At 50.2% G+C, this 21340-nt stretch overlaps 7 protein-coding genes across 7 annotated transcripts; 2 read left to right on the top strand and 5 right to left on the bottom strand.

The window, feature by feature from the left end:
- Positions 1 to 187: 187 nt before the first annotated feature.
- Positions 188 to 811, bottom strand: LAESUDRAFT_762146 (uncharacterized protein; the record flags this gene model as incomplete). The annotated part of the gene is made up of 2 exons (XM_040913048.1): positions 188 to 409; positions 602 to 811. 2 exons carry the CDS (start codon positions 809 to 811, stop codon positions 188 to 190), a joined length of 432 nt encoding a protein of 143 aa, XP_040760896.1.
- A 188-nt stretch (positions 812 to 999) lies between these two features.
- On the top strand, positions 1000 to 2708 carry LAESUDRAFT_762147 (uncharacterized protein; the record flags this gene model as incomplete). The annotated part of the gene is made up of 2 exons (XM_040913049.1): positions 1000 to 1644; positions 1776 to 2708. The coding sequence occupies 2 exons, from the start codon at positions 1000 to 1002 to the stop codon at positions 2706 to 2708; spliced, it is 1578 nt and encodes a 525-aa protein (XP_040760897.1).
- An 8085-nt stretch (positions 2709 to 10793) lies between these two features.
- On the bottom strand, positions 10794 to 11726 carry LAESUDRAFT_729392 (uncharacterized protein). The gene is made up of 2 exons (XM_040909625.1): positions 11054 to 11726; positions 10794 to 10998 (listed from the first exon to the last, which is right to left on the bottom strand). The coding sequence occupies exons 1-2, from the start codon at positions 11341 to 11343 to the stop codon at positions 10980 to 10982; spliced, it is 309 nt and encodes a 102-aa protein (XP_040760898.1). The 5' UTR covers positions 11344 to 11726; the 3' UTR covers positions 10794 to 10979.
- A 3-nt stretch (positions 11727 to 11729) lies between these two features.
- On the bottom strand, positions 11730 to 12254 carry LAESUDRAFT_762149 (uncharacterized protein; the record flags this gene model as incomplete). Its single annotated transcript, XM_040913050.1, has 1 exon — positions 11730 to 12254. The coding sequence occupies one exon, from the start codon at positions 12252 to 12254 to the stop codon at positions 11730 to 11732; it is 525 nt and encodes a 174-aa protein (XP_040760899.1).
- A 351-nt stretch (positions 12255 to 12605) lies between these two features.
- On the top strand, positions 12606 to 15604 carry LAESUDRAFT_729393 (aconitate hydratase). The gene is made up of 10 exons (XM_040909626.1): positions 12606 to 12837; positions 12888 to 12996; positions 13050 to 13079; positions 13144 to 13311; positions 13362 to 13617; positions 13668 to 14333; positions 14392 to 14766; positions 14822 to 14887; positions 14949 to 15427; positions 15484 to 15604. The coding sequence occupies exons 1-10, from the start codon at positions 12659 to 12661 to the stop codon at positions 15529 to 15531; spliced, it is 2376 nt and encodes a 791-aa protein (XP_040760900.1). The 5' UTR covers positions 12606 to 12658; the 3' UTR covers positions 15532 to 15604.
- Positions 15605 to 16175: 571 nt separating this feature from the next.
- Positions 16176 to 17892, bottom strand: LAESUDRAFT_762151 (uncharacterized protein; the record flags this gene model as incomplete). Its single annotated transcript, XM_040913051.1, has 3 exons — positions 16176 to 16849; positions 16906 to 17487; positions 17550 to 17892. 3 exons carry the CDS (start codon positions 17890 to 17892, stop codon positions 16176 to 16178), a joined length of 1599 nt encoding a protein of 532 aa, XP_040760901.1.
- A 1373-nt stretch (positions 17893 to 19265) lies between these two features.
- Positions 19266 to 21329, bottom strand: LAESUDRAFT_751752 (uncharacterized protein; the record flags this gene model as incomplete). Its single annotated transcript, XM_040911683.1, has 12 exons — positions 19266 to 19359; positions 19414 to 19497; positions 19553 to 19631; positions 19685 to 19811; positions 19913 to 19930; positions 20018 to 20160; positions 20265 to 20303; positions 20501 to 20564; positions 20636 to 20660; positions 20703 to 20848; positions 21025 to 21142; positions 21171 to 21329. Coding segments are annotated over 12 exons (1095 nt in total), but the record flags the coding sequence as incomplete, so codon positions are not given.
- Between the last annotated feature and the right edge of the window lie 11 nt (positions 21330 to 21340).

Genomic DNA, 21340 nt, shown 5'->3' on the forward strand with positions numbered 1-21340 from the left:
TAGTTCAGTTTCTATTATCCAGACTCCCTCGGTCAGGCGACCGAGACTACCTGCAGGACCATCAGGTCCAGATCTCAATCAAGGGACATACGTCGAGACCGCTACAGGGTCTCATTTCATCTATCCTCTCGCCGTTTCCATCATCTCGACTCAGCGCGTCGAAGGCACCCTTCGGCAAATTCGTATTCTACTCACCAAACGATACCGTTGTCAGCTTGACGACCACGACATCCTCGACCTCGAGCATCTCATACTCAAGCTCGAGTCCATCCGCACTGACATTGCGGAATTCAAGCTTTCCTTCGTTCACCAACACGTGGTTCGCGATTTCTGCAACTACGTCCAGGAAAGGAAGCGTCAGGGCGGAGAAGCTCGCTGGATAATCAGAGATATTATCCAGAAGTATCGTCTAGGAATCCAGGTCACAGGGCGACCTTTGCTGTAGATACGAATAGTTACTTTGTATATGTCTTCATCCGGCGATTCGAACAATCTTGAAAACTTCGAGCAAATAAATCCAATCGGTCACACTTTTGATTATCTTTGGGATTCAATTCCACGTGTTCTTCGAGACAGAGCAGGCGAAGCGTTTGCTACATACGAGGACACGTTCAACATCGATTACCACGACGTATATCACATATACGCTCTCCAAATCTATCCAGAATTTGATTGGAGGAACGTCGCAGTTCATATCTGCTATATCCCTATCGGGTCCGAATAACCCGAAGACCGTCTCATCGAAGCTTACAATAGCTTCGTCGATTGGCTCGAAGAAGTCGAGCGCATTTGCGAAATCCATCATAACCATCAGTGGCCCGCAGTCCGGGACAAGACCAGGTTTTTGTGGCAACCCTTCGTCAAGGTCATACATCAAGACCTTTGGCTGCTGCGAAACCAACGCTCAGGACGAGTAATTGTCCGACAGGCCACGACCGCCAATAGGCATATCACCGAGTTCGAAGAACATCTTCGTGAGATAGAGGAGGAACAGTAAAGATGACGACTCCCACCCCCAATGATCCAAGCTTCTCTCGTGCTCCATCTCCGGAGCTTCCCGCACATCTTAATATTGTTTTGCAACCCCCGAATCCTATCATTCGTCAAGCCCTTGCCGACACAGCGCCCCCAAATGCGAACATACCCGAAAATGTGAAGAATTGGGTAGTCGATCTCGTCACAAACGTGGTGGAAGAGATGCGTCAACAAACGGTGGCACACTACGAAAATCTCATCCAGCGTCAAGCGCATACAATGGAGCGTAACACCACGGAGTTTCACAATCGAACGGTCTTCTTAGATCAACATCGTCAACAAACCGAGTCTCGAATCTCAGACTTGGAGAAAACCTCGTCAGCCTTATTCGAGGATAACAAGGCCACTAATGAATCATTGGTGGCATTTGACGATGAGATCAAGGATCTCCAAACCAGGATGGAAGACCTGAAGAAATCACACGATCGACTTCGCGCATGGGCATCTACACAGGGAAGAAAAGCAGGGCAAGGCAGTAACAATGTCGACGACACAAACGACGACGATGAGCCGTCGTTTGGTCGCAAGGGTAAAGGCGTAAAAATTGACCAACCAGAAAAATATGGTGGCAATAAGGACGGAGTCAATCTCGATGATTGGCTCGAACAAGTAATGCTCTGGTTGAAATATACTGGACATACCAAAGACGAGTCCAAAATATGTCTACCCTCTTGCTCCTGAAAGGAGGAGCACGCGAATACATGCGGCATTGGATCACCGAAATAAACGAAAATGACAAGGCACCCGGAACTTGGGCGGAGTTCATCTCAGAACTTCGCACGGCATACGAATCATTGGACAAGGATGACAAGAAGCGAACGGAGCTAGAAGCCTTCGTCAAGAAGGATCATCGAGACTTCCGAAAGTTCGCAGAAGACTTCCGTCCAAAGGCAACAGGTACAGGCTTCTCAGATCAAGATTTGATCGAAAAGATCAAAAAACATATCCCGGAGAAAACGTGGCTGCTCATGCTGGCGGACACGACTAAGGACAACTGGCCCAAGAAATGGACCGAGTTCCTTACATTCGCACTCCGGATATTTACCTCACTACAACGAGAAGGCCACCATGCCAAGGCCGAAACCAAGGACCCGAACGCTATGGAGGTTGATGCAGTCGGGAAGAAGGGAAAGAGTAAATCGGGCAAAGCGCGAAGCGTGCAGGATGACAAGTTGGTATGCGCCAACTGCAAGAAGAACAAGCCAACGTTCTTCAAATCGTCGAAACGCTTCAGCAAGTATTGTACCGATTGTTTCAAGTTGGACCATGTCAAGAGACAGATTGAGAAGGAGAAGGAGGCAGCCGCGAAGAAGAAGGACGCAAAGAAGAAGGACGACGTCAGGAACAAATCCAAGTCGTCCAAGACGCGACAAGTAGCATCGGATTCCGCTTCATCCGATAGCGAAATGGACACGAACAGTAGTCCCGACATTAAGAAGCACAAGAGCTCTTCCTCTAAGACTAAGGGGAAAGGGAAGGAGACAGCTGCGCATATTAGCGACCGCAGCATCCACTCGGAAAGCGAGCCTGATGCATCCGAGTCGGACGAAGATTTCGCCGCGATCCTCTCAAGGCTCAGGCGCCTGAGGGCGAATGGATCCAGTTCATCAAGGAAGGTGGGAGAGGGCTCTTCAAGGAAGGATCGGAAGGGTTTTCTCAAAGGGGATCTGTAGGCAGCTCGTCAGAGTCCCCAGAACATTATATAAGACCTGTACATTTATCCCCCAGATCAGACACCTCTGTAGATCGTCGCAACGCAGAGGATGATAATGTAACAATAAAGAATTCGTCTCCAAATTTATCATCATTCTATTTACCAGTTACATTATGGGTGTACGGCAAGAAATCGAGCGCCGAAGCTCTAGTCGACTCAGGAGCATATTCCATGTACATCAGCAAGCGATTCGTAAAGAACAATCGAATCGCAACCTCCAAGCTAAACACTACATATAAAGTGTACAATGCTGACGGATCCCAAAATAAACATGGTGAAATAACCGACTATGTAAAAGCATACCTCAAAGTCGGAGATCATGGTTCTACCCATCGTCTGCTAGTCACAGACATCGGAAAATTAGACATGATCATTGGGATGTCATACTTACATCAGCACAACCCAGAAATCAACTGGCAAGCTGGAGAATGGAAATACTCACGATGCCCGAGTACGTGTCACCACCAGAGGCTTCGTAAAAAACAACAAGCCATTGCGAGAGAGGAAGCTGAAGAAATCTCGCAACGAGCACAACAAGTGGCAGATGAGGAGCCAACTGCATACAAAATGTTTAATGGACACAACATCGATGCAGTAAATCCTATCATCTCGTGGATCGAAATGGACGACCCCGAAGCCGAACAAATAGCCCGCATGATACTTTCTATAGCAGATTGCGGCTATGCTGAACCACAAGAAGACCTGAAAGAAGCGGCACCCCAGTCAAACACTGGCAGCCCAGAAGATCAGGTTATTAATGAAGTAGAATCTTGGGAAAAACTAGTACCAGATTATCTACATTCATTTGGTGATGTCTTCTCCAAAAAAGCGTCTGAAAGGATGCCAACTCGAAAGCCTTACGATCATGCAATCGAGTTTGAAGAAGAACATGAATTACCACGACCAAGCAAACTCTATCCTATGAATCCGGAGGAAAGAAATTCCCTAGATTCATGGATCGACGAAAATCTAGCAAAAGGTTACATTCGAAAGTCGAAATCACCTATTGCTGCTCCAGTATTCTTTGTCAAGAAGAAGGACGGCACACTAAGACTGGTACAAGACTACCGAAAACTTAATGCTATAACCAAGAAGAATCGCTTCCCTATTCCACGAATAAGCGAGCTTATCGATCAGCTCAGTAACGCGTCAATATTCACCAAGCTGGATCTCAGATGGGGATACAACAATGTTCACATCCGTAAGGGTGATGAATGGAAAACAGCTTTTGTGACGCATCGCGGTTTATACGAGGCCACGGTTATGTTTTTCGGTTTCTGTAATGCACCAGCCACCTTCCAACACATGATGAATGAGATCTTAGATGATCTTATTCGGGAAGGTCATGTGATCGTCTACCTCGATGATATCCTAATCTTCACTAACGATTTGAAACAACATCGGAAGATTACCAAAGAGGTAATTAAAAGATTACGGGACAACGACCTTTTTGCCAAACCAGAAAAGTGCTTTTTCGAACAGCCATCGATTGAGTACTTAGGGATGATTATCTCTCAAGGCGAGGTCCGTATGGATCCTCAAAAGGTCGCAGGTGTACTCGACTGGCCTGAACCCAAGAAGGTTAAGCAAGTACAAGCTTTTCTTGGGTTTGCAAATTTCTATCGTCGATTCATTGAAGGATTTGCCAAAAAGTCTCGACCACTCAATATCCTTACACGAAAGGATCAGAAATGGGTATGGGGCGAAGAGCAACAACAATCATTTGATGCTCTCAAGAAAGCTTTTACAACAGCTCCAATTCTGGCATTACCGGATGATACACATCCATTCCGGTTAGAAACGGATTCTAGTGATTTTGCCACTGGCGCATGCCTTGAACAACTCAAAGACGATGGGTTGTGGCATCCAATCGCATTCTATTCGAAAAGCCTCAACGAGGCTGAGCGGAACTATGAAATCTATGACAAAGAGATGCTCGCAATCATTCGAGCATTGGAGGAATACCGACAACATCTCGAAGGTCATCCGCTCCCAGTCGAAATATGGTCCGATCACCAGAATTTAACCTATTTCAAATCAGCACAAAAGCTGACGAGGCGGCAAGCTCGATGGTCGCTATATCTTACACGGTTCAACATCCAACTACATCACAAACCAGGGAAATCAATGCATCGCGCAGATCCTCTGTCCAGGAGGCCAGATCATGAAGAGGGGGTAAATCTCGATAATTCCGACAAAACTCTGCTCAAACCAGAATATTTCGCGATTAAAGCTATTCAACATACCCATCTTGCAGTCGTCACAGATCATGATTTGGTGGACAAGATCAAGGAGGCGTTACAAGATGACAATGTGAACAAATCATATCAAGACCTACTCAAAAAAGGACAACGAGAGTTCTCAAAAGGACTCGAAGACTGGAACTTCGAAAGTGGGATATTACTATACCGAAGCAAAGTCTATGTGCCGAAAGCAGATAATAAGGAATCACTTAGACGAGAAATCGTCCAGCGTCATCATGAAGCTGCCAGTGCAGGTCATCCTGGAAGATGGAAGACATATGAGATGTTATCTCGTAATTACTGGTGGCCGGGAATGTCCACTTACGTCAAAAAGTATGTTGGTTCTTGCGACCTTTGTCAACGCAACAAGAACATCAATCAGCCAAAATACGGAGAATTACAGCCAAATGAGGTTCCAACAGAACCTTGGGAAATTGTATCTGTCGACCTAATCACTCAACTACCAGAATCCCATGGATTCAACGCAATCATGGTAGTGGTCGATCGTTTGACCAAGCGAGCGCATTTCTTTGCAATCACCAATGAGTTCTCAGCGTCCGACCTCGCTCGTACCTTCTATGAGAGGGTATGGACACAGCATGGTCTTCCGAGACAGATTATCTCGGATAGAGGTACTCAGTTTGCAAGCGCATTATTCCAGGAAGTATGCAAACTCCTTGGAATACAATCAACAATGTCATCCGCATATCATCCGGAGACCGATGGTCAAACTGAAAGAACAAATCAGTCGCTAGAGCAATATCTTCGTATCTATACTGATAAACGCGTGGAAGACTGGAGTACACTACTCCCAACTGCCGAATTCGCCTATAACAATCAGGCTTCTGAAGCCACTAAGAATTCACCATTCTTTGTCGAATACGGTAGACATCCACGTGCAGAACCAACAATAATGGACCCTATAAAGCATAATACGCTAGATTCCATAATGCAGGCACGAGTAGAAGCGCAAGAGCAAGCAAAAGCAGCCATTCTATTGGCAGCCGAGCGCATGAAGTGGTATTACGATCAATCCGTACGACCCGCACCTTTCAAAGTTGGAGATCAAGTATTACTCTCCACTAAAGACTGGCAGACATCGGGAGCCAAATTGGCACAACGGAGAGATGGACCCTTCGAAATCGTAGAAAAACTAGGACCAGTCACATATAGACTCAAAATGCCGCGACAATACGGCGTTCATCTAGTTTTTCATGCGTCCAAGCTCACGCTTTACCACAAAGATGAAATACCAGACCGCACTCTCAGACCCCGTCCTCCTATCAAGAAGAAGACTGGCGAAGAATGGGAAGTCGAATACATAGTCGACTCTCGTGTCATTCGTGGCAAACTTCAATATTTGGTGCATTGGAAGGGTTATTCTAAAGCCGAAGAAACTTGGGAACCCGCAGCAAATTTGAAGAAATCTCCGCGTCTCATCAAGGAATTTCACAGAAAATATCCTGACGCACCTCAACCAATATCTCTCATTGATACCACTCCGGTCGATGGCGTTTTTCCACCAAGGAGAACAGGTCAAGTCTACGACCCCACCACTGATACCATTCAGATATACGACCAGGATAGAGATGATTGGGATCATTCTAGAGATCTTCAAATTACATTAGACAATCCAAATGCACAAGCACCAAAATATGCCCATGAAGACGATGCTGGAATGGATTTAGCCGCATCAGAACCAACAACCATCCGAGCACACTCAAGAGGATTGGTATCCACAGGACTTCACTTTACAACACCTCGAGGGACCTATGGTCGAATTGCACCACGAAGTGGGTTAGCTGTCAAAGGCATCGACGTAGGTGCTGGTGTTATCGACAGAGGGTACACAGGCGAAATCAAGATTTTGCTAATCAATAATACAAATGATGACTTCACAGTCAATTTGGGCGATCGAGTTGCTCAACTTATCATGGAACGTATTATTACCCCCGTCGTTTCACTGGTTGATTACCTCAAACCCTCAGCCCGAGGTCACCGTGGATTTGGTTCAACAGGCGATAATTACTTCCAGAAACCACGTCAAAAGCCAGATTCGGGACGAACTGTCTAGAAGGGGGGGTACTGTCACAGATTTTCACGTTTTCACCTCTGCACGTGACCAAGACATCATTTGACATCAGCGCTAGGCTGTTCAGAAAGGAACGAACCGGTACGCGAAGTACTAACAGTCCTAGGCGCCCCGAAGGTCCAGGTCTGGTCACGTGACATACCACGTGATATCAACACATGTGACAAGTAGCGCTGGTATTAGGTAAGCCTAACTTATACAGTAATATCATCCCACCTAGAAGCCACGGTCGGACTCCGGAAGAATCCAACGATGGGGATACACGACACCGGAGATATGTCCTTAAGGGGATAATAATTCACATACACGAGGTAGATAGCTACCACGCCACCGGAGATGAAGCCATTACAGGCAATACCATTCCCATGGTCTTACTAAGTAGTTCGGAGGTTCGGCATGCATGACACACGTAGTCTGACAGGTAGTGGTAACCAATCAGACAATGTCCATTAGCTAGCGGTTCTGGGGTATCAGGTTACCAAGGGTCCCTCCGCTCATGTATATAAGCCAGAGCTCTGAGACGCATAAGTCCCCCAGACTTATTCTCATCTCTGCTACGCCTATCCATATAGTGTCACCAGCGACCACTCGCAAGTCGCTGCTTTACCTTGATCATCTTTGTGTCCATCCTTACTTCGACAACAGACAGTAAGTGTTTGATCATAAGGTCATAGGCTTAGTCGGCGCTCTGCGTCCTAAGTTTGTGATATAACTGGTGGAAGGCGAACCATGGCTCTGTCCATCCATGGTCCCTTTGGGCTATGGTCACAAGAAACTTCAGATGATAATGCAGCAATGGGTGGCTGCAAGTCATTTGGCTGTAATGCCTGAAACGGATCAGGGTGTCACGACTTCCAGATCGATGAGTGTTACATTCGGCTATAAGAATGCCTCCAACTGGGAAACAGTTGAAAGCTGAAATGTGAGTGTGTGTGGGTGTAAAATGCGATTGGTGACTTCTGTACTCGCGAACTGTGGTGGGTGATGGTCTGGGCTGTGGCACGAGGGCTTGCTATATCTGGAAAGTGCTGATGAAGCACCGACGATGAACCTCTAATTGCCTCTGAACTAGCTCAAGCACTGATGAGCAACCCCTACTTGCCTCTGAACTGGAACGAGCACCGACGATGAACCCCTGGGCGTCTCTGAACTGGAATGAGCACTGACGATGAACCTCTGGGCATCTTCGAACTGGAACGAGTGCCAACGATAAACTCCTGGGCACAAGTGAGGCTACGGGGTCCGATGGGGACAGAATCCTGGTTTGAGACTCGTGACTGGTGGCGTGCGAGCAAAATGCGATGGCGTGAGATACGAGAACGTGATAATGTGACTTATCTGGCTGAAACCCGAGTCGAGCTAGAGGCCACTGCTGGGAGTGCTGTCTCTCTCAGTGTCAAGAATCCCAGAGACATAAAATGTGATTGCAGTAGACATAGATGTGGTCAGACATGATACCCTAGCATAGACGAGATGAAAACTGAGCACTGCTGCATGGCGAACTCCATGTCGAACTCTCTTATTATTTCTATGTACAGTGTAGATTATATAGCAGATCGGAAATGAGCCAGCTGAGTCGCTGAAATGTGTTTCTGATCATTCATTGTGTTTCCGATCTATTAAAACCTGTTGCAAAGCTCGTCCCTGCCCCCTCTCCATATCATACAGTCGGGGAACTGAAAGTCCGGCCCTGTCAGGGTCCGTCGGTCTGCTACCCTATCTTCTGTCCGGTTAGCGCACTTGTTTGTTTCTGAGTCACCTTACCAGTTGTGTTCTGCTCTCGCACTGTACCTCATAATCGGCTATGCTTCCTTGTGGCTTGCTCATCATTTCTGTGCCTCATGTTCACCTTCTGACCCCTTCACGCAGTTCCATGTTCCCAAGCTGTCAGTAAAGTATTCTTTGCCCACTCTGGACTGCTCCAGCTCGGTGTTTGTCTTTCCGGATTACGGTGACTCACTATCCGATTGTGCGATAGTCGGACGCAGTTTCTGGCGTTTTCCGATCGCAAAATATCTCAGTGCGTATCACTGTGCCACGCTTTTTTTTATGTCTGACTGTCCGGTGGCAGCAGGCTACAGGACCGCACTTCACTGGATGTTCACTGCATACTCATCAGTCCCCAAAACACCTACCATGTCCATCCGCTCAGCCATCGCAAGGACCGACAAATGCGAGATGTTTTCGCGACACGAACAACTGCACCTTGTACCCCAGCGCTCAGTATAGATGATGGTCGATGGCCTTCCAGCTCTGCATCACCTCACCTTGTGAGCCTGCGCAGCTTCTGTCGTGCCGTGCATGGCCTCACGTCAGCTCGGGTCTTGACCGTGCTCACCACGAGCCTCAGCCCTTTTTGTGTGGTTGTTTCTCTGCGGATTTATCGATCCATGATCTAAATTGCTAAAAATGCTCAGACATATAGACATCTAGCTCTGAATATGTCTCTGAATCATACACCATTGCCCTGAAATACAGATCATGCCATATTACTGAAAGCCATTGCATATGCTTACCATATATTAGCAACTCCACCTCTATAGTAGCCATGGCACTCCTTGTCTTCAGTCAGCATGTGTGGTAGATCTGTAGAAATAACTCATGAGCAAATATTGTGTACTCAGAGTCATTCTGATTATCCAGAGGCCCAGACGTCCACCATTAACGTATGTGCGTAGGTCATAAATAAAGTGATGAATAAATTTCATGGTGTTCAGTATCATGAAGCCTTGTCATAAGAAACGGGCATAGATGACGTCTCCTACATACAAATTTGAGCGTGCGACCATCAAATCTAACAAATAAAATGAACTATACTGCTTGGCCCGTTAAACAAGGAAGTGAACTGATAGTCACGGGGGACCTGACAAAGGTTCTCAATGAGCGATAGATGTCCTGGACTGGGCAGTAAGGGCATGCGATGGGTGCGAAAGATAAGTTGAGAAAGCAATAGTAGAACACAGAGCTGCAAGCATGGTTAGCATACACAGGGTCTTCCGCATTTCTATGAGGCTGAAGGGTTAGAACGTACGATAGATGGAGCCACGAGCCAAGCGATGCATGTCATCAATAATGTCCCTGTTGAAGCTAGTAGTATCATGTTTCTGAGAGGATGGCACAGCACACATTTATAATTATCAAAGATGTGACAAAGTGAGATTTAGGCATACAGTAGTAAATAAATTGCTACGTCTCGCTCACCAGAGCTGATGTGTCAAGAACAGAGTGCCACCACTCTCCTGCTCACATCCCATGTGGATCCTAAAAACATATAGAGTCAATCAGCTCCACAACACAACGTCAACAGCTTCTCTGAGCCATTTCTTGATGATTGAACACTTTATGAATGATTGGTCAGGCTCGGCGATAACTTCCAGCAGTCTTCCGTTCTAAATTGCACCCTTCAGCCATTTGTTGTGGAATAATGATGTTCGATAGGTAGCCACAAAACATTCCTTGCGCCACAAATGCGACAATCACGTGAATGGACCAAGATAGGCACGTGATACATTGCGACGTGACTTGGCGCTGTGACGCAGAACACTCACCAGTTCATAATATTTCCTTCTCAAGGTTCGCCTGAAGCTACAGGTGGCCAATATGCCTAGCTTGAGCACAAGCGAGATACCTAGTGTCCAGAAATATATCCAAAAAAAACTGATTGTGGATACTGTGATGGGTATATGCGATAGGCCGGCCGTGGGCCTTCCTCCCGACAGATTCGAGTCGCCATGCTCATGTGTTTCGAAGTGATTGTTTCCATGCCACTATGCCCAAAGGCATGCGCGAACGGCTCTTGGAGTGGCAGGTCGAGAGCTCCCGAGATGAACGAGTCCCTGCCCACTCGATGTACACTCCGATTATATCTCGTTCGGAGTAGCGGTGTACGAGTTGGCTAGTAACACCCTCCATCGCTGGATGCATGGTCCTTGATTCACATTTGGGATGAAAACGGCGAGTACGACGCACTTTGTATTCACCAACGAATAAGCAAGACGGGAAGGTACCTCCTCTGTCGTTCCTTCTCCGCTAAGTATGACGCGCGTAACGCGGTATTCATGTGAGATGTAGACGAGGCGGGAAGCGCACACGGTACTGTAACGGCGAGCGCCTGGGTGCGTGGAGGCAAGCGAGGCGTCGTACGCGGCGGTAAGTCTGTTGCAGTGAGCGTCACAATCTGCGTCGCTTGCAGACAGCAAACGGGCAAGCGAAGAACTCAGAAGTCTGTTATAACGTCCGCTGCAAGATAACGCGAGCATCAAGAATATAGCGCCGTGCCCTGTACGCTGGCTCGCATAGTGTTCTTCATGCAGCTTGAGGCGGCGTGCTTCAGACGTTCACGAGCGGTCGCAACCGATGTGCTGTCATGAAACAGTGACGCAGATGCTTTGAAGTGACAGTGAGGAGGTTTTTCTGCAGGTCTGGGGAAAGACGACTATCACCACGAACCAAGGCAGCCTACACCGCACGTCGGGTCTCCCAGAACCAGCTTTCCGAGACAGCCCGCAGCGGACCTCCGCTTGCGGTTTCGTGACCCGCATAGAATGCGGTCGGGGGAACACGCGGAAAAAAAGAGCAGGATGGCGGGTGTCGTTCGGAAACCCAAAGTTGGAGCGTGCCAAGGGCTGCCTCCTAGAAAGAAATGTCAACGAAAGAGGCCCATGTAAAATGTCCAGGCGCATCCAAGTGCCATCGTTGCGTCTAACGACGTTGCGGCCACGCCGATTGCGGGGAAGATCACGATGGCTGAGGAGCGCTGAGGAGAAAGGATGACCCCGCGCGCAGACGCGCCTCGGCGTGGGGGGGCGCCAATCAGGGCTTGCGCATTTAGCGCAGCCGAGCCTCGCAGCTGATTCGGATGCGCGCCGCTGGAGGATGGAGAGAGCGCGAAGATGAAGCGAAGTGAAGATCGGTCGGGTTCGGGCAGTTTGCTCGCCGGAGAAGTGAAGTTTCTGAAATTTATTTCTAATGGGATGAGAGTCGCCAGCTGCTGGCCATCGGCGGTGATGCGGTGCGCGATGACCCACCGAGCGGGTTGCGTCCTTGACGTCCTTGGGCGTCGGCCGCATCCCTTCGGCGCCACCGCTCCCTGAAAGAAATAGCTTGTGGAAGAGGCCAATCGCAGGGCGCGCGTCACGAGCCCATCCCGTTTAGGAAGGTCGCCTGCCATAAGCGATAGCTGTAGTCGGTCCTGCTCGTCGAACGGCACTCCCTCTTCACGGTGTCAGCTCATGCTTCGCGTAACTTCACGCTTTCCGAGATGCTACATAAAACCAGTGGCGTTATAAGGTGTCTTCATTCCCTCCTCTCGAGTGCAAGACGTTGCTGCGAACGCTCTTCCCTTTGTCACATAGATTTCTTTGTAGCCACCGCCAAACAAATAAGCGGCAACAACGCGCTCAGCGCTCGACCCCACGTGTCGGCGTAAGAGCGGGGTAGCGGGCGTATTCGGCGCGTTCGTCCGACAGGGCCAATCACCGTACATAAATTCGTCACACGCAGCGGCCTTTGCCGGCGACGCCTTAAACTCCTCGTCCTCCCTCCTCCCTCTGTCGCTTGTCGACACCCACCACGATGCTCAACCTCTCCACTCGCGTCGCAAATGTGCGGCGGCAGGCCCAGCGTATTGCCGCAGGCATGGCCACCGTTGCGCCAAAAATCGGCGACACCAAGGTCTCGATGAGCTTGCTTGAGCCCAATGCCTACATCAACTATCAGCGCATCGAGGATAACCTCGCCATTGTGCGCGATAGGTATATGCGCTCATTCGTGTGGTTTACGCGTCGCTCATTGTTCTGTTCAGGCTCAAGAGGCCCCTGACGCTCTCTGAAAAGATTGTATACGGTCATCTCGACGACCCGCACGGTCAGGACATAGTTCGCGGCGAGAGCTACCTCAAGCTTCGTCCCGACGTGCGTCCATTCCGTATCGTCACCGCCGCTATCGCTCACTTAGTCCCCCACAGCGAGTTGCGTGCCAGGACGCCACCGCGCAGGTACGGATCACCTGTGTCCTCGGGACAAAGCTAGAAGTCGATTGACGTCACATCATGTGCGCAGATGGCTATCCTCCAGTTTATGTCCGCCGGCATGGACACTGCCGCCGTCCCCGCTACCGTCCACTGCGACCACTTGATTGAGGCCCAGGTCGGTGGCCCCAAGGATCTCGAGCGTGCGATTAAGACAAACAAGGAGGTTTACGACTTCTTGGCAACGGCGACTGCCAAGGTGCGCACGCCCCTATTAGTCCAATGATCGCTCACTGACGCGCCCCGCAGTACGGTCTCGGTTTCTGGAAGCCCGGTTCTGGTATCATTCACCAAATCATCCTCGAAAACTATGCATTCCCCGGTGGACTTATGATCGGTACGGATTCGCACACACCCAACGCGGGTGGTCTCGGTATGGTTGCTTGCGGTGTCGGTGGTGCGGATGCCGTCGACGTCTTGGCTCACCTGCCTTGGGAGCTCAAGTGCCCGAAGGTCATTGGTGTGAACCTCGTTGGCAAGATCAGCGGCTGGACGACTCCCAAAGGTACGCATTTCATATTCATGTCTCTGCCATGTGCTGACCTTCGGCCCCAGATGTCATCCTTAAGGTTGCGGGCATTCTCACTGTCAAGGGCGGTACCGGTGCCATCGTCGAGTACAAGGGTCCTGGTGTTGAGTCGCTTTCCTGCACGGGTATGGCAACGATTTGCAACATGGGTGCCGAGATTGGTGCAACGACAAGTCTGTTCCCCTTCAACCACCGTATGGTCGACTACCTGAACGCGACGAAACGCGGCGAAATCGCTAAATACGCGCAGTCGTTCGCACACAACCTTCAGGCAGACAAAGATGCCGAATACGACCAGCACATCGAGATTAACCTGTCCGAGCTTGAGCCTCACGTCAACGGTCCCTTCACACCCGACTTGGCGACGCCGATCTCGAAGTTCAAGGAAGCTGTTGAGAAGAATGACTGGCCTGCTGAGCTCAAGGTTGCTCTCATCGGTTCCTGCACCAACTCGTCGTATGAGGACATGACTCGCTCCGCGTCGATTGCTCGCGAGGCTGCGGATCACGGCTTGAACACAAAGAGCAAGTTTACTGTTACTCCTGGATCCGAGCAGGTTCGCGCGACCATCGACCGCGACGGCCAGATTGCGACGTTCGAGGAGGTTGGTGGTATCATTCTCGCGAACGCGTGCGGTCCTTGCATCGGTCAGTGGGACAGACGGGACGTCAAGAAGGGCGAGAAGAACTCCAGTAAGCATCTATTGTTTAGATGGCAGTGAAATTGGTATCTGATGTTGTCCCCGCCCAGTCATCACTTCATACAACCGTAACTTCACCGGCCGTAACGACGCTAACCCCGCTACCCACGCTTTCGTTGCCTCTCCCGACATTGTGACTGCGATGGCGTTCGCGGGCGACCTCCGCTTCAACCCCCTCACGGACACGCTTACTGGCTCAGATGGCAAGCCGTTCAGGTTCAGCAGCCCCACCGGCAAGGAGCTCCCACCCAAGGGTTATGACCCCGGATTGAACACTTTCCAGCCTCCTCCGAAGGACCGTGCCAGCGTTCAAGTCGCAGTCGACCCGAAGAGCGACCGTCTCCAAATGCTGAAGCCCTTCGCGCCGTGGGATGGTAAGACCCCTGAGGATCTCCCCATTCTCATCAAGGTCAAGGGCAAGTGCAGTAAGTACCGCTTTTGAGCATGCAATTGTAGATCAGGCACTGAGGAAGGACGTAGCGACGGATCATATCTCGGCTGGTGGACCCTGGCTCAAGTACCGTGGACACTTGCAGAACATCTCTCGTGCGTATTTCTCTACTGCTGCTTGGACCGCGCTCTGATTCTCTTATTCGTGTTTGCGCAGAGAACTGTCTGATCGGTGCTATCAACGCTGAGAACGGCGATGCGAACAACGTCAAGAACCAGATCACTGGCGAGTATGACGGTGTCCCGCAGACAGCTGCGTACTACCGCGACCACGGCATCAAGTGGGTCGTCGTCGGCGATTACAACTACGGTGAAGGCTCCTCGCGTGAGCACGCTGCGCTCGAGCCGCGCTTCCTCGGCGGTCTCGCCATCATCACCCGGTCCTTCGCGCGTATCCACGAGACAAATCTGAAGAAGCAGGGCATGCTCGCGCTGACATTCGTGGACCCGGCCGACTATGACAAGGTGCAGCCGGACGACCGCGTGTCGATTCTTGGTCTCCAGGAGTTCCAGCCTGGCAAGAACCTCACGCTCGAGCTTAAGCATAAGGATGGGTCGAAGGATAAGATTTCGCTCGCGCATAGCTTTAATGAGGGGCAGATTGCATGGTTCAAGGCGGGCTCTGCGCTCAACCTGGTGTGTTCATTTTTATCCTCCTGTGTTCAATCGTCTTGCTCATTATGTTATTGCAGATGGCCGCGCACGCAAAGGCCAAGGCCCAGGCCCAGGCGCAGCAATAGACGCATGCACAGATGCAGACGTGGACGCTGGCCTGTCGCCTGTAGAATGGCGAGGTAGGGGGGGAAGAAAGTATCGCATAGCTGATTAGGTTACTAGTATTGTTGCAAGTGTATCTGAATTTGTTTCTCATTATTCTGCTTTGTTTTTTCGTCTCTGTGTCCGTCGTATGCAAGCTGTGTATAAAGCTAGAACGAACGAAGGTTTGCGATAGCCTGCGTGTGATACCTGTTCCTTGAATATCTGTGAGTTTCTTCGACTGATCTGTTCTCCGTCGAGTGAATCCTTCGTAGGGTGCGTTGAGCGAACCGTACACAAGATAGGACGAGATGTCTCGTCTGCAAGTTGAAGTTGTGCTTACTAGCGGTGTCGCGAAGGGTGCTCCGAATGCGCTATAGCGGATGAGCAGGCTTGACTCCGGCGACTGGCTGCTGGTCGTGCAGAGGCGAATTTCACACCCAGGGCCGTCACTCACGGTACGGAACGAATGGACTGAGTGCGGATAAATATCAGAGTTATGCGGGTAAGGAAAAAGCGAGGTATGCAATAGTAGTACATAGGCCGAGACAGATAGAAACGTACAGAGATGGTGACGGGGGATGCATATGTGGGGCGAAATAAAATATAGGGTGGATCGCTTTGGTACCTAGAAGTGCGGAATGAGTTCTACCCAAGAGATGGCTTTATATGCATCGGGGGGAAGCGCGCGGAGGGTCGTAAATGCGATGACGAGGAGGATGAGTCGGGAGAAAACGTATGGTATGAGGGCGATGACACCGAAAATAACGGAAGGCCCTACTAGTGCAGCTGCCACTATTTCGGGTAAAGACAAATTCGGTATTGCTAAGATACCGGCCACAGACGCCTCAAAGGCAGGAATACAAGTGATCACAAGCGAGAGTATTCGCCATAGGTATTGCTCCTCGACCGTTGGAAAATCGGAGAACCATGCAGTGCAGTGAATGAGTCCGAAAATCGTAGGCACCACTAACATACAGGCTACATCGGCTGTGATTGCTACAAAAGGACTGACGTGGTCCGCGTCTGAGGCCCGGTAGCGATGCCACCATTGTGCATGAAAAGGTTGAGCGAATATCAAGGCAGTAGGGACCAATATGATGCTTGTAACCGCCCATACTGCATACAGCAGCCCACGATAGAACACGTTGCTTCCGTCTCGAATCCCCTCAATCGCTATAGGATATAAGTCGTCAATGAATTCGGGCATGAGTTCGTATCCTGCGTCCCAGACTAGTTTCAGCGGATGAAGCAAGTTTTGTAAGAACGTCCTTTCCTCAGATGGAATGGAGTGGCAATGTACTGCGAGGCGTGTTTCAGCTCAGCCGTACAGTCGATAACCAGGATACAGTACTCACTTGATATCCTCGGCCCGACATGAGACTCGTCATGAGACTGGACATCGATAGAGTGCGAATGACTGTGCAGTAGACCAAGCTCGACCTCGCTTGCATTTGTCGGGCAACCTGCCTCAGACTCCACTGTCCCTTGTGCATTCGGTACATCCGCCACATCCGCGATACTGCCCAGAGTCACGTTCGCTGCGACTGTAATAGCGTTCGGATGTTCATGAAGGACAATGGGTACGTCAACGCAGAACGGCTTCTTCAACCATAACGCATACATGGCAATCGCCATGATTGTGAAACCGGCCGTAAAAATTTCTAGCTCCGTAATGGGGAGACGTTCGATGAAACGGGCAAGGACCTGCAGCGCGAACCAGAAAGTCTGAACGACTGCGGCCGTTTTAGAGAGCCAGTTTGCTTTGCTTTTGTCCTGGATTTCCTCCTCCGATATATATGGGAACTCTATTATGTTTTCGTCGATGAGGATAATAATATCTTTGGCTTCGAGCTGCTTTGTGCTGCGTTCCGCGGGGTTGCATAGCACAAAACCTCCCATCAGAACAAAGAAGCCATGAGTAGTCGTCCAGCCATGCTCTGGAAGGTCTCAATGTCAGCCTAAGCCTGAGGGAAGTCCAACTGAAGGGACTGCACATTACCTTTGAACACATGCATCCGAGCTATTTTGCGAGCGTCCATATATTGGAACGTCGCTATGTAAATGTAGATCTCCGGGGCAATGATGGCACTAATGGTGAACCCTATACGGCGAAACTTCTGCCACCAGGGGTCCTCTCTGTACGGCGGAATGTCGGGGTGAACAGCAGTCCAGACGCATGCGATGATGGTGGCGATGCAACTGGATACGATGCTCAGGAGCGTACGACAGTCATTGAGTTTATCGCAAGATGGGGAAAGGTCCTCGACGGACCGAATGTCGGCGATGGGCGCGGCGACTGAGTGCTGACTGAAGTAGTGAAGGAACACGAGAGCGAGGAGCATGGTGTGGAGCGTCAAATGGCTTCTCGAGATGCGATGGACTATAAGGCTGGCAAGGACACGCAGTGGGACCGAGCCCCCTTATAAGAGTGGGCCGCGCACATAACTACGAGCATTGCAGCAACGGCGTAGGACTGGGACCAGTCCAACATGCCTGAACCATGTGTATGAAGGCGATAGCGAAGCGGTTCATCCTGATTGGACGTCTCAACCGTGTGTCTTGATCCATGAGCTGTATGCATTCTGGCCAGAATTTGCACACTGCATCGACTCGTTGTTGGTGCGTTGAATTCGGAAGCAATGCCATTCTGGTGTGGAAGAGAGCCGCATGAAACATGCATGCGTACTTCAATTGCAAATACCACACGTTGATCCTGCGATGAGCGTCGGAGATCCAGGTCGCGATGCTCCACCTGAGAATGCACCTCATACCGATATTTCGTGGTAATGGCGACATGCTCGTGCATTGGCATGCCATTGGGCACGGGAGCTCCAGGAGTGGAAGATGCTATGTGATAGTCAACAGAGACATGCTGGCATGCGGAATTGAACAAGTGATTTGTGTCGAGGGAGTGCTCGTTTACATTCTAAGTCAAATAGGGACGCAGACCCACATCACGTTTGCACAGATACAGGGGAGTTCAGGGCTGGCACACGTACATGGGTTTTACGCATAGGTCGTTTCGGGAACGCGGATGCGGATAAATGGATTATATCAAATATGCCTGCGCAGTCCTCAATCAATGTACAACACAAGTAGATATGCAGCGTATGCAACCATATAGACCGACCTTATCTAACTTCCGCTTCACAGGCATCCCATTCTCGCCAGGAACCGTTATATACACATCGTCATACGTGTCGTCGGTTGGCTCGGCATTGCGTCGCTCGTTCTCGGATGCGACGCGGAGTCGAATTATCAAGAGGAGAAACGAGCAGCCCAGGTAGCAGAGGCCGATCAGTGTCCATGGGACGCAGTTCCTGCACCGGCGACAATAAGCGCCAATGAGATGGTAATGAAACCTTAGTCGAAGGGTTGCTAGGTCGCCGTGGCTTGTACTTCTCTTGCCACATCAACGGTCCCAATGTGCTGCCAAAACAGTATGCGATGAGCACGCCTCGTGCAACCCGCCATGACGCTCGAAAGCCAAGAGAGGGAGAGAACGAACCCCGTCGTGCCAACGCCTGTCCCCACGGTGAATAAAGCGCAAATTACACACACCGCATACCACACCCCAAACACGCACTTATCAGCCACTGCGCGTACAGCAGTCCAATTTAGTTGCTCCACGGCAGCAGGTTGACGAGCAGCACGCCAACGAGGTTCCGAATGAACTTTACTGCGCGTGCATTTTCCAGTCAGGCAGCGAGCCGCACGCCCATCCAGATAGTGACGATTTTGATGATGCCGTCCACACAGCCGAGAAGTGTCGTCTGTAGGTAAGTGAAGGCGAGAGAAGGTACAACCATCTGCCCTTGGGTCGTGAGGTGGTATTGAGTGCGGAGAAGAGGGCGAAGACCCACGGCCCTGGGCCAAGCAGCCCCTGTGGTTTCCGTGTGAAAAGGCGGACTTAGCATGGAGGCTTTTGAGGGACTGAAGAGCGTGTACTGTGGGTCCGGCGATTCATATCACCAGACTAGTATAGATGAAAAAAAGACATACCTTCAGGCGTTGTACAGTCGCCATACATTCTTCATTGGTCAAGAACCATGCATTTGTGGGAGAGTCGGGGAAATGAAGGCTTTAGAAACAATCATTGAAAGCTTCGAATGGAGACCCGTGTAATCAACTCACCAATAGACCATGACAGGGAGGAATGTCATAACGCCGGTGATTGTCACGAGCCTGACGTACGAGATGACGCTGTGAGTATCGGTGGCGCGAAAACCCCGACCATTGCCATGATTCAACGCCCTTAGTTCTAATATGCAAAGTTCGGAAGCCAATGAAACTAGATATGATATGTGCTGATTGCATGGAGTTACGAGACATCCAGAAATTATATTCTGTTGCTCTACTCACCGGTCCCATTCATCAGAACTTACAAGACATGAGCGACAGGTCAACCACAAAAGAGAACCCACCCACACTAATATCCCACTCGCAGCGTCTGCTTGTTAGGAGTACGGAACATAGAGCTGACGATCATGAGGCCCGCCATGATAGATCCTTCACACATGCCGAGTAGCAAGCAAGCGACGAATAACTGCGCGAAGTCCTCGCACGCGGCATGCATCGTCAAGGTAGCGCCCCATATGAAGATGGTCGTGCTGAAGGAAAGCGGCCATTAGATACGATATATGAAGATGATAAGAGCAGGTTCCTCGTACATGTTCCCACCGGAAAGCATTGCAATGCGATATTCTGACCATACTTGAATACGGGGTAGCTAACGTAGAAGACTGTTCCGAGCCTATGGGAGCATGAACATGTGAACGCACACACGATATTGTATCTCACCGGTTGTACTTGTCAAGGAAGGCTCTTCAGCAGGAACACACCGAATTATCAACAAGCATACTCGTTCGTAGTCAAGTATTTCGCTCCTCTGTCAAAGGCATAGACATAAAATGAAAGATCCCCGAAATGATATGGGATTCAGTGACAAACCTAATACCAAGGATTGCAGCACTTTCGAGGGTGGTTTTGTCCATGATCTGTATCCGGTACGGTGCTACATTCCATCCACATTATTCAAGTGCATGTCAAGTACACGTAGCGTTCCCGAAGGCCAATACATGGTACCATGCGCAGAGATAGGACCGACGTACTGCACATGAGAGATAGAATATGCAAGTCAATCTTCTCGCACCCGATCGGCCTCTATGGGGTACAGTGTATCCGTGTTTTCGGAAATGAGCTGGGCCGCAGTATCCATAACTTCGCTTGATATAGCGATGTGCCCATCTTTGAACTCATCTTCATCGTTTATCACTTCATTGGCATTGGGTCCTAATTCTTGTAGCAGGGCGTAGCACGACCCCCCTCGTAGAGTGCACCGACCCGCCTTGTGTGAGAATATACTTATAGCATGCAACGTCGTGTCTTCTACCGCATTGCGCAAAAGAGTAGAAACGTGGGAAAACAGGTGCGATCACGACTGCGCCACAGACGCGTAATCGCACGTGACGAACTTGCCCTTCGCGACTCTGCGTTCGCAAGTGTGCGCCGGCGTGCTGCGACGAGCTCCGATTCGCCAGCGACTTGTTTAATGATCTCCCACTGACGCGCCCCGAAGTACGGTCTCGATTTCTGGAAGCCCGGCTCTGGTATCATTCACCAAATTATCCTCGAGAACTATGCATTCCCCGGTGGACTTATGATCGGCACGGGCTCGCACACGCCCGACGCGGGTGGTCCTCGGTATGGTTGCTTGCGGTGTCGGTGGTGCGGATGCCGTCGACGTCTTGGCTGAGCTGCCTTGGGAGCCCAAGGTCATCGATGTGAACC

The sequence above is a fragment of the Laetiporus sulphureus genome (assembly GCF_001632365.1).
Source record: "Laetiporus sulphureus 93-53 unplaced genomic scaffold LAESUscaffold_42, whole genome shotgun sequence".
In the NCBI taxonomy this organism is placed as follows: domain Eukaryota; kingdom Fungi; phylum Basidiomycota; class Agaricomycetes; order Polyporales; family Laetiporaceae; genus Laetiporus; species Laetiporus sulphureus.

Bases quoted from the DNA above. Each gene is read 5' to 3' on its own strand.
- LAESUDRAFT_729392 (XM_040909625.1), bottom strand. From the start codon at position 11,343: ATGCTCGCGTTATCTTGCAGCGGACGTTATAACAGACTTCTGAGTTCT.
- LAESUDRAFT_729393 (XM_040909626.1), top strand. From the start codon at position 12,659: ATGCTCAACCTCTCCACTCGCGTCGCAAATGTGCGGCGGCAGGCCCAG. The intron at 13,080-13,143 runs GTACGGATCACC...TCATGTGCGCAG, and splicing joins GCCAGGACGCCACCGCGCAG to ATGGCTATCCTCCAGTTTAT. The intron at 13,618-13,667 runs GTACGCATTTCA...CTTCGGCCCCAG, and splicing joins CGGCTGGACGACTCCCAAAG to ATGTCATCCTTAAGGTTGCG.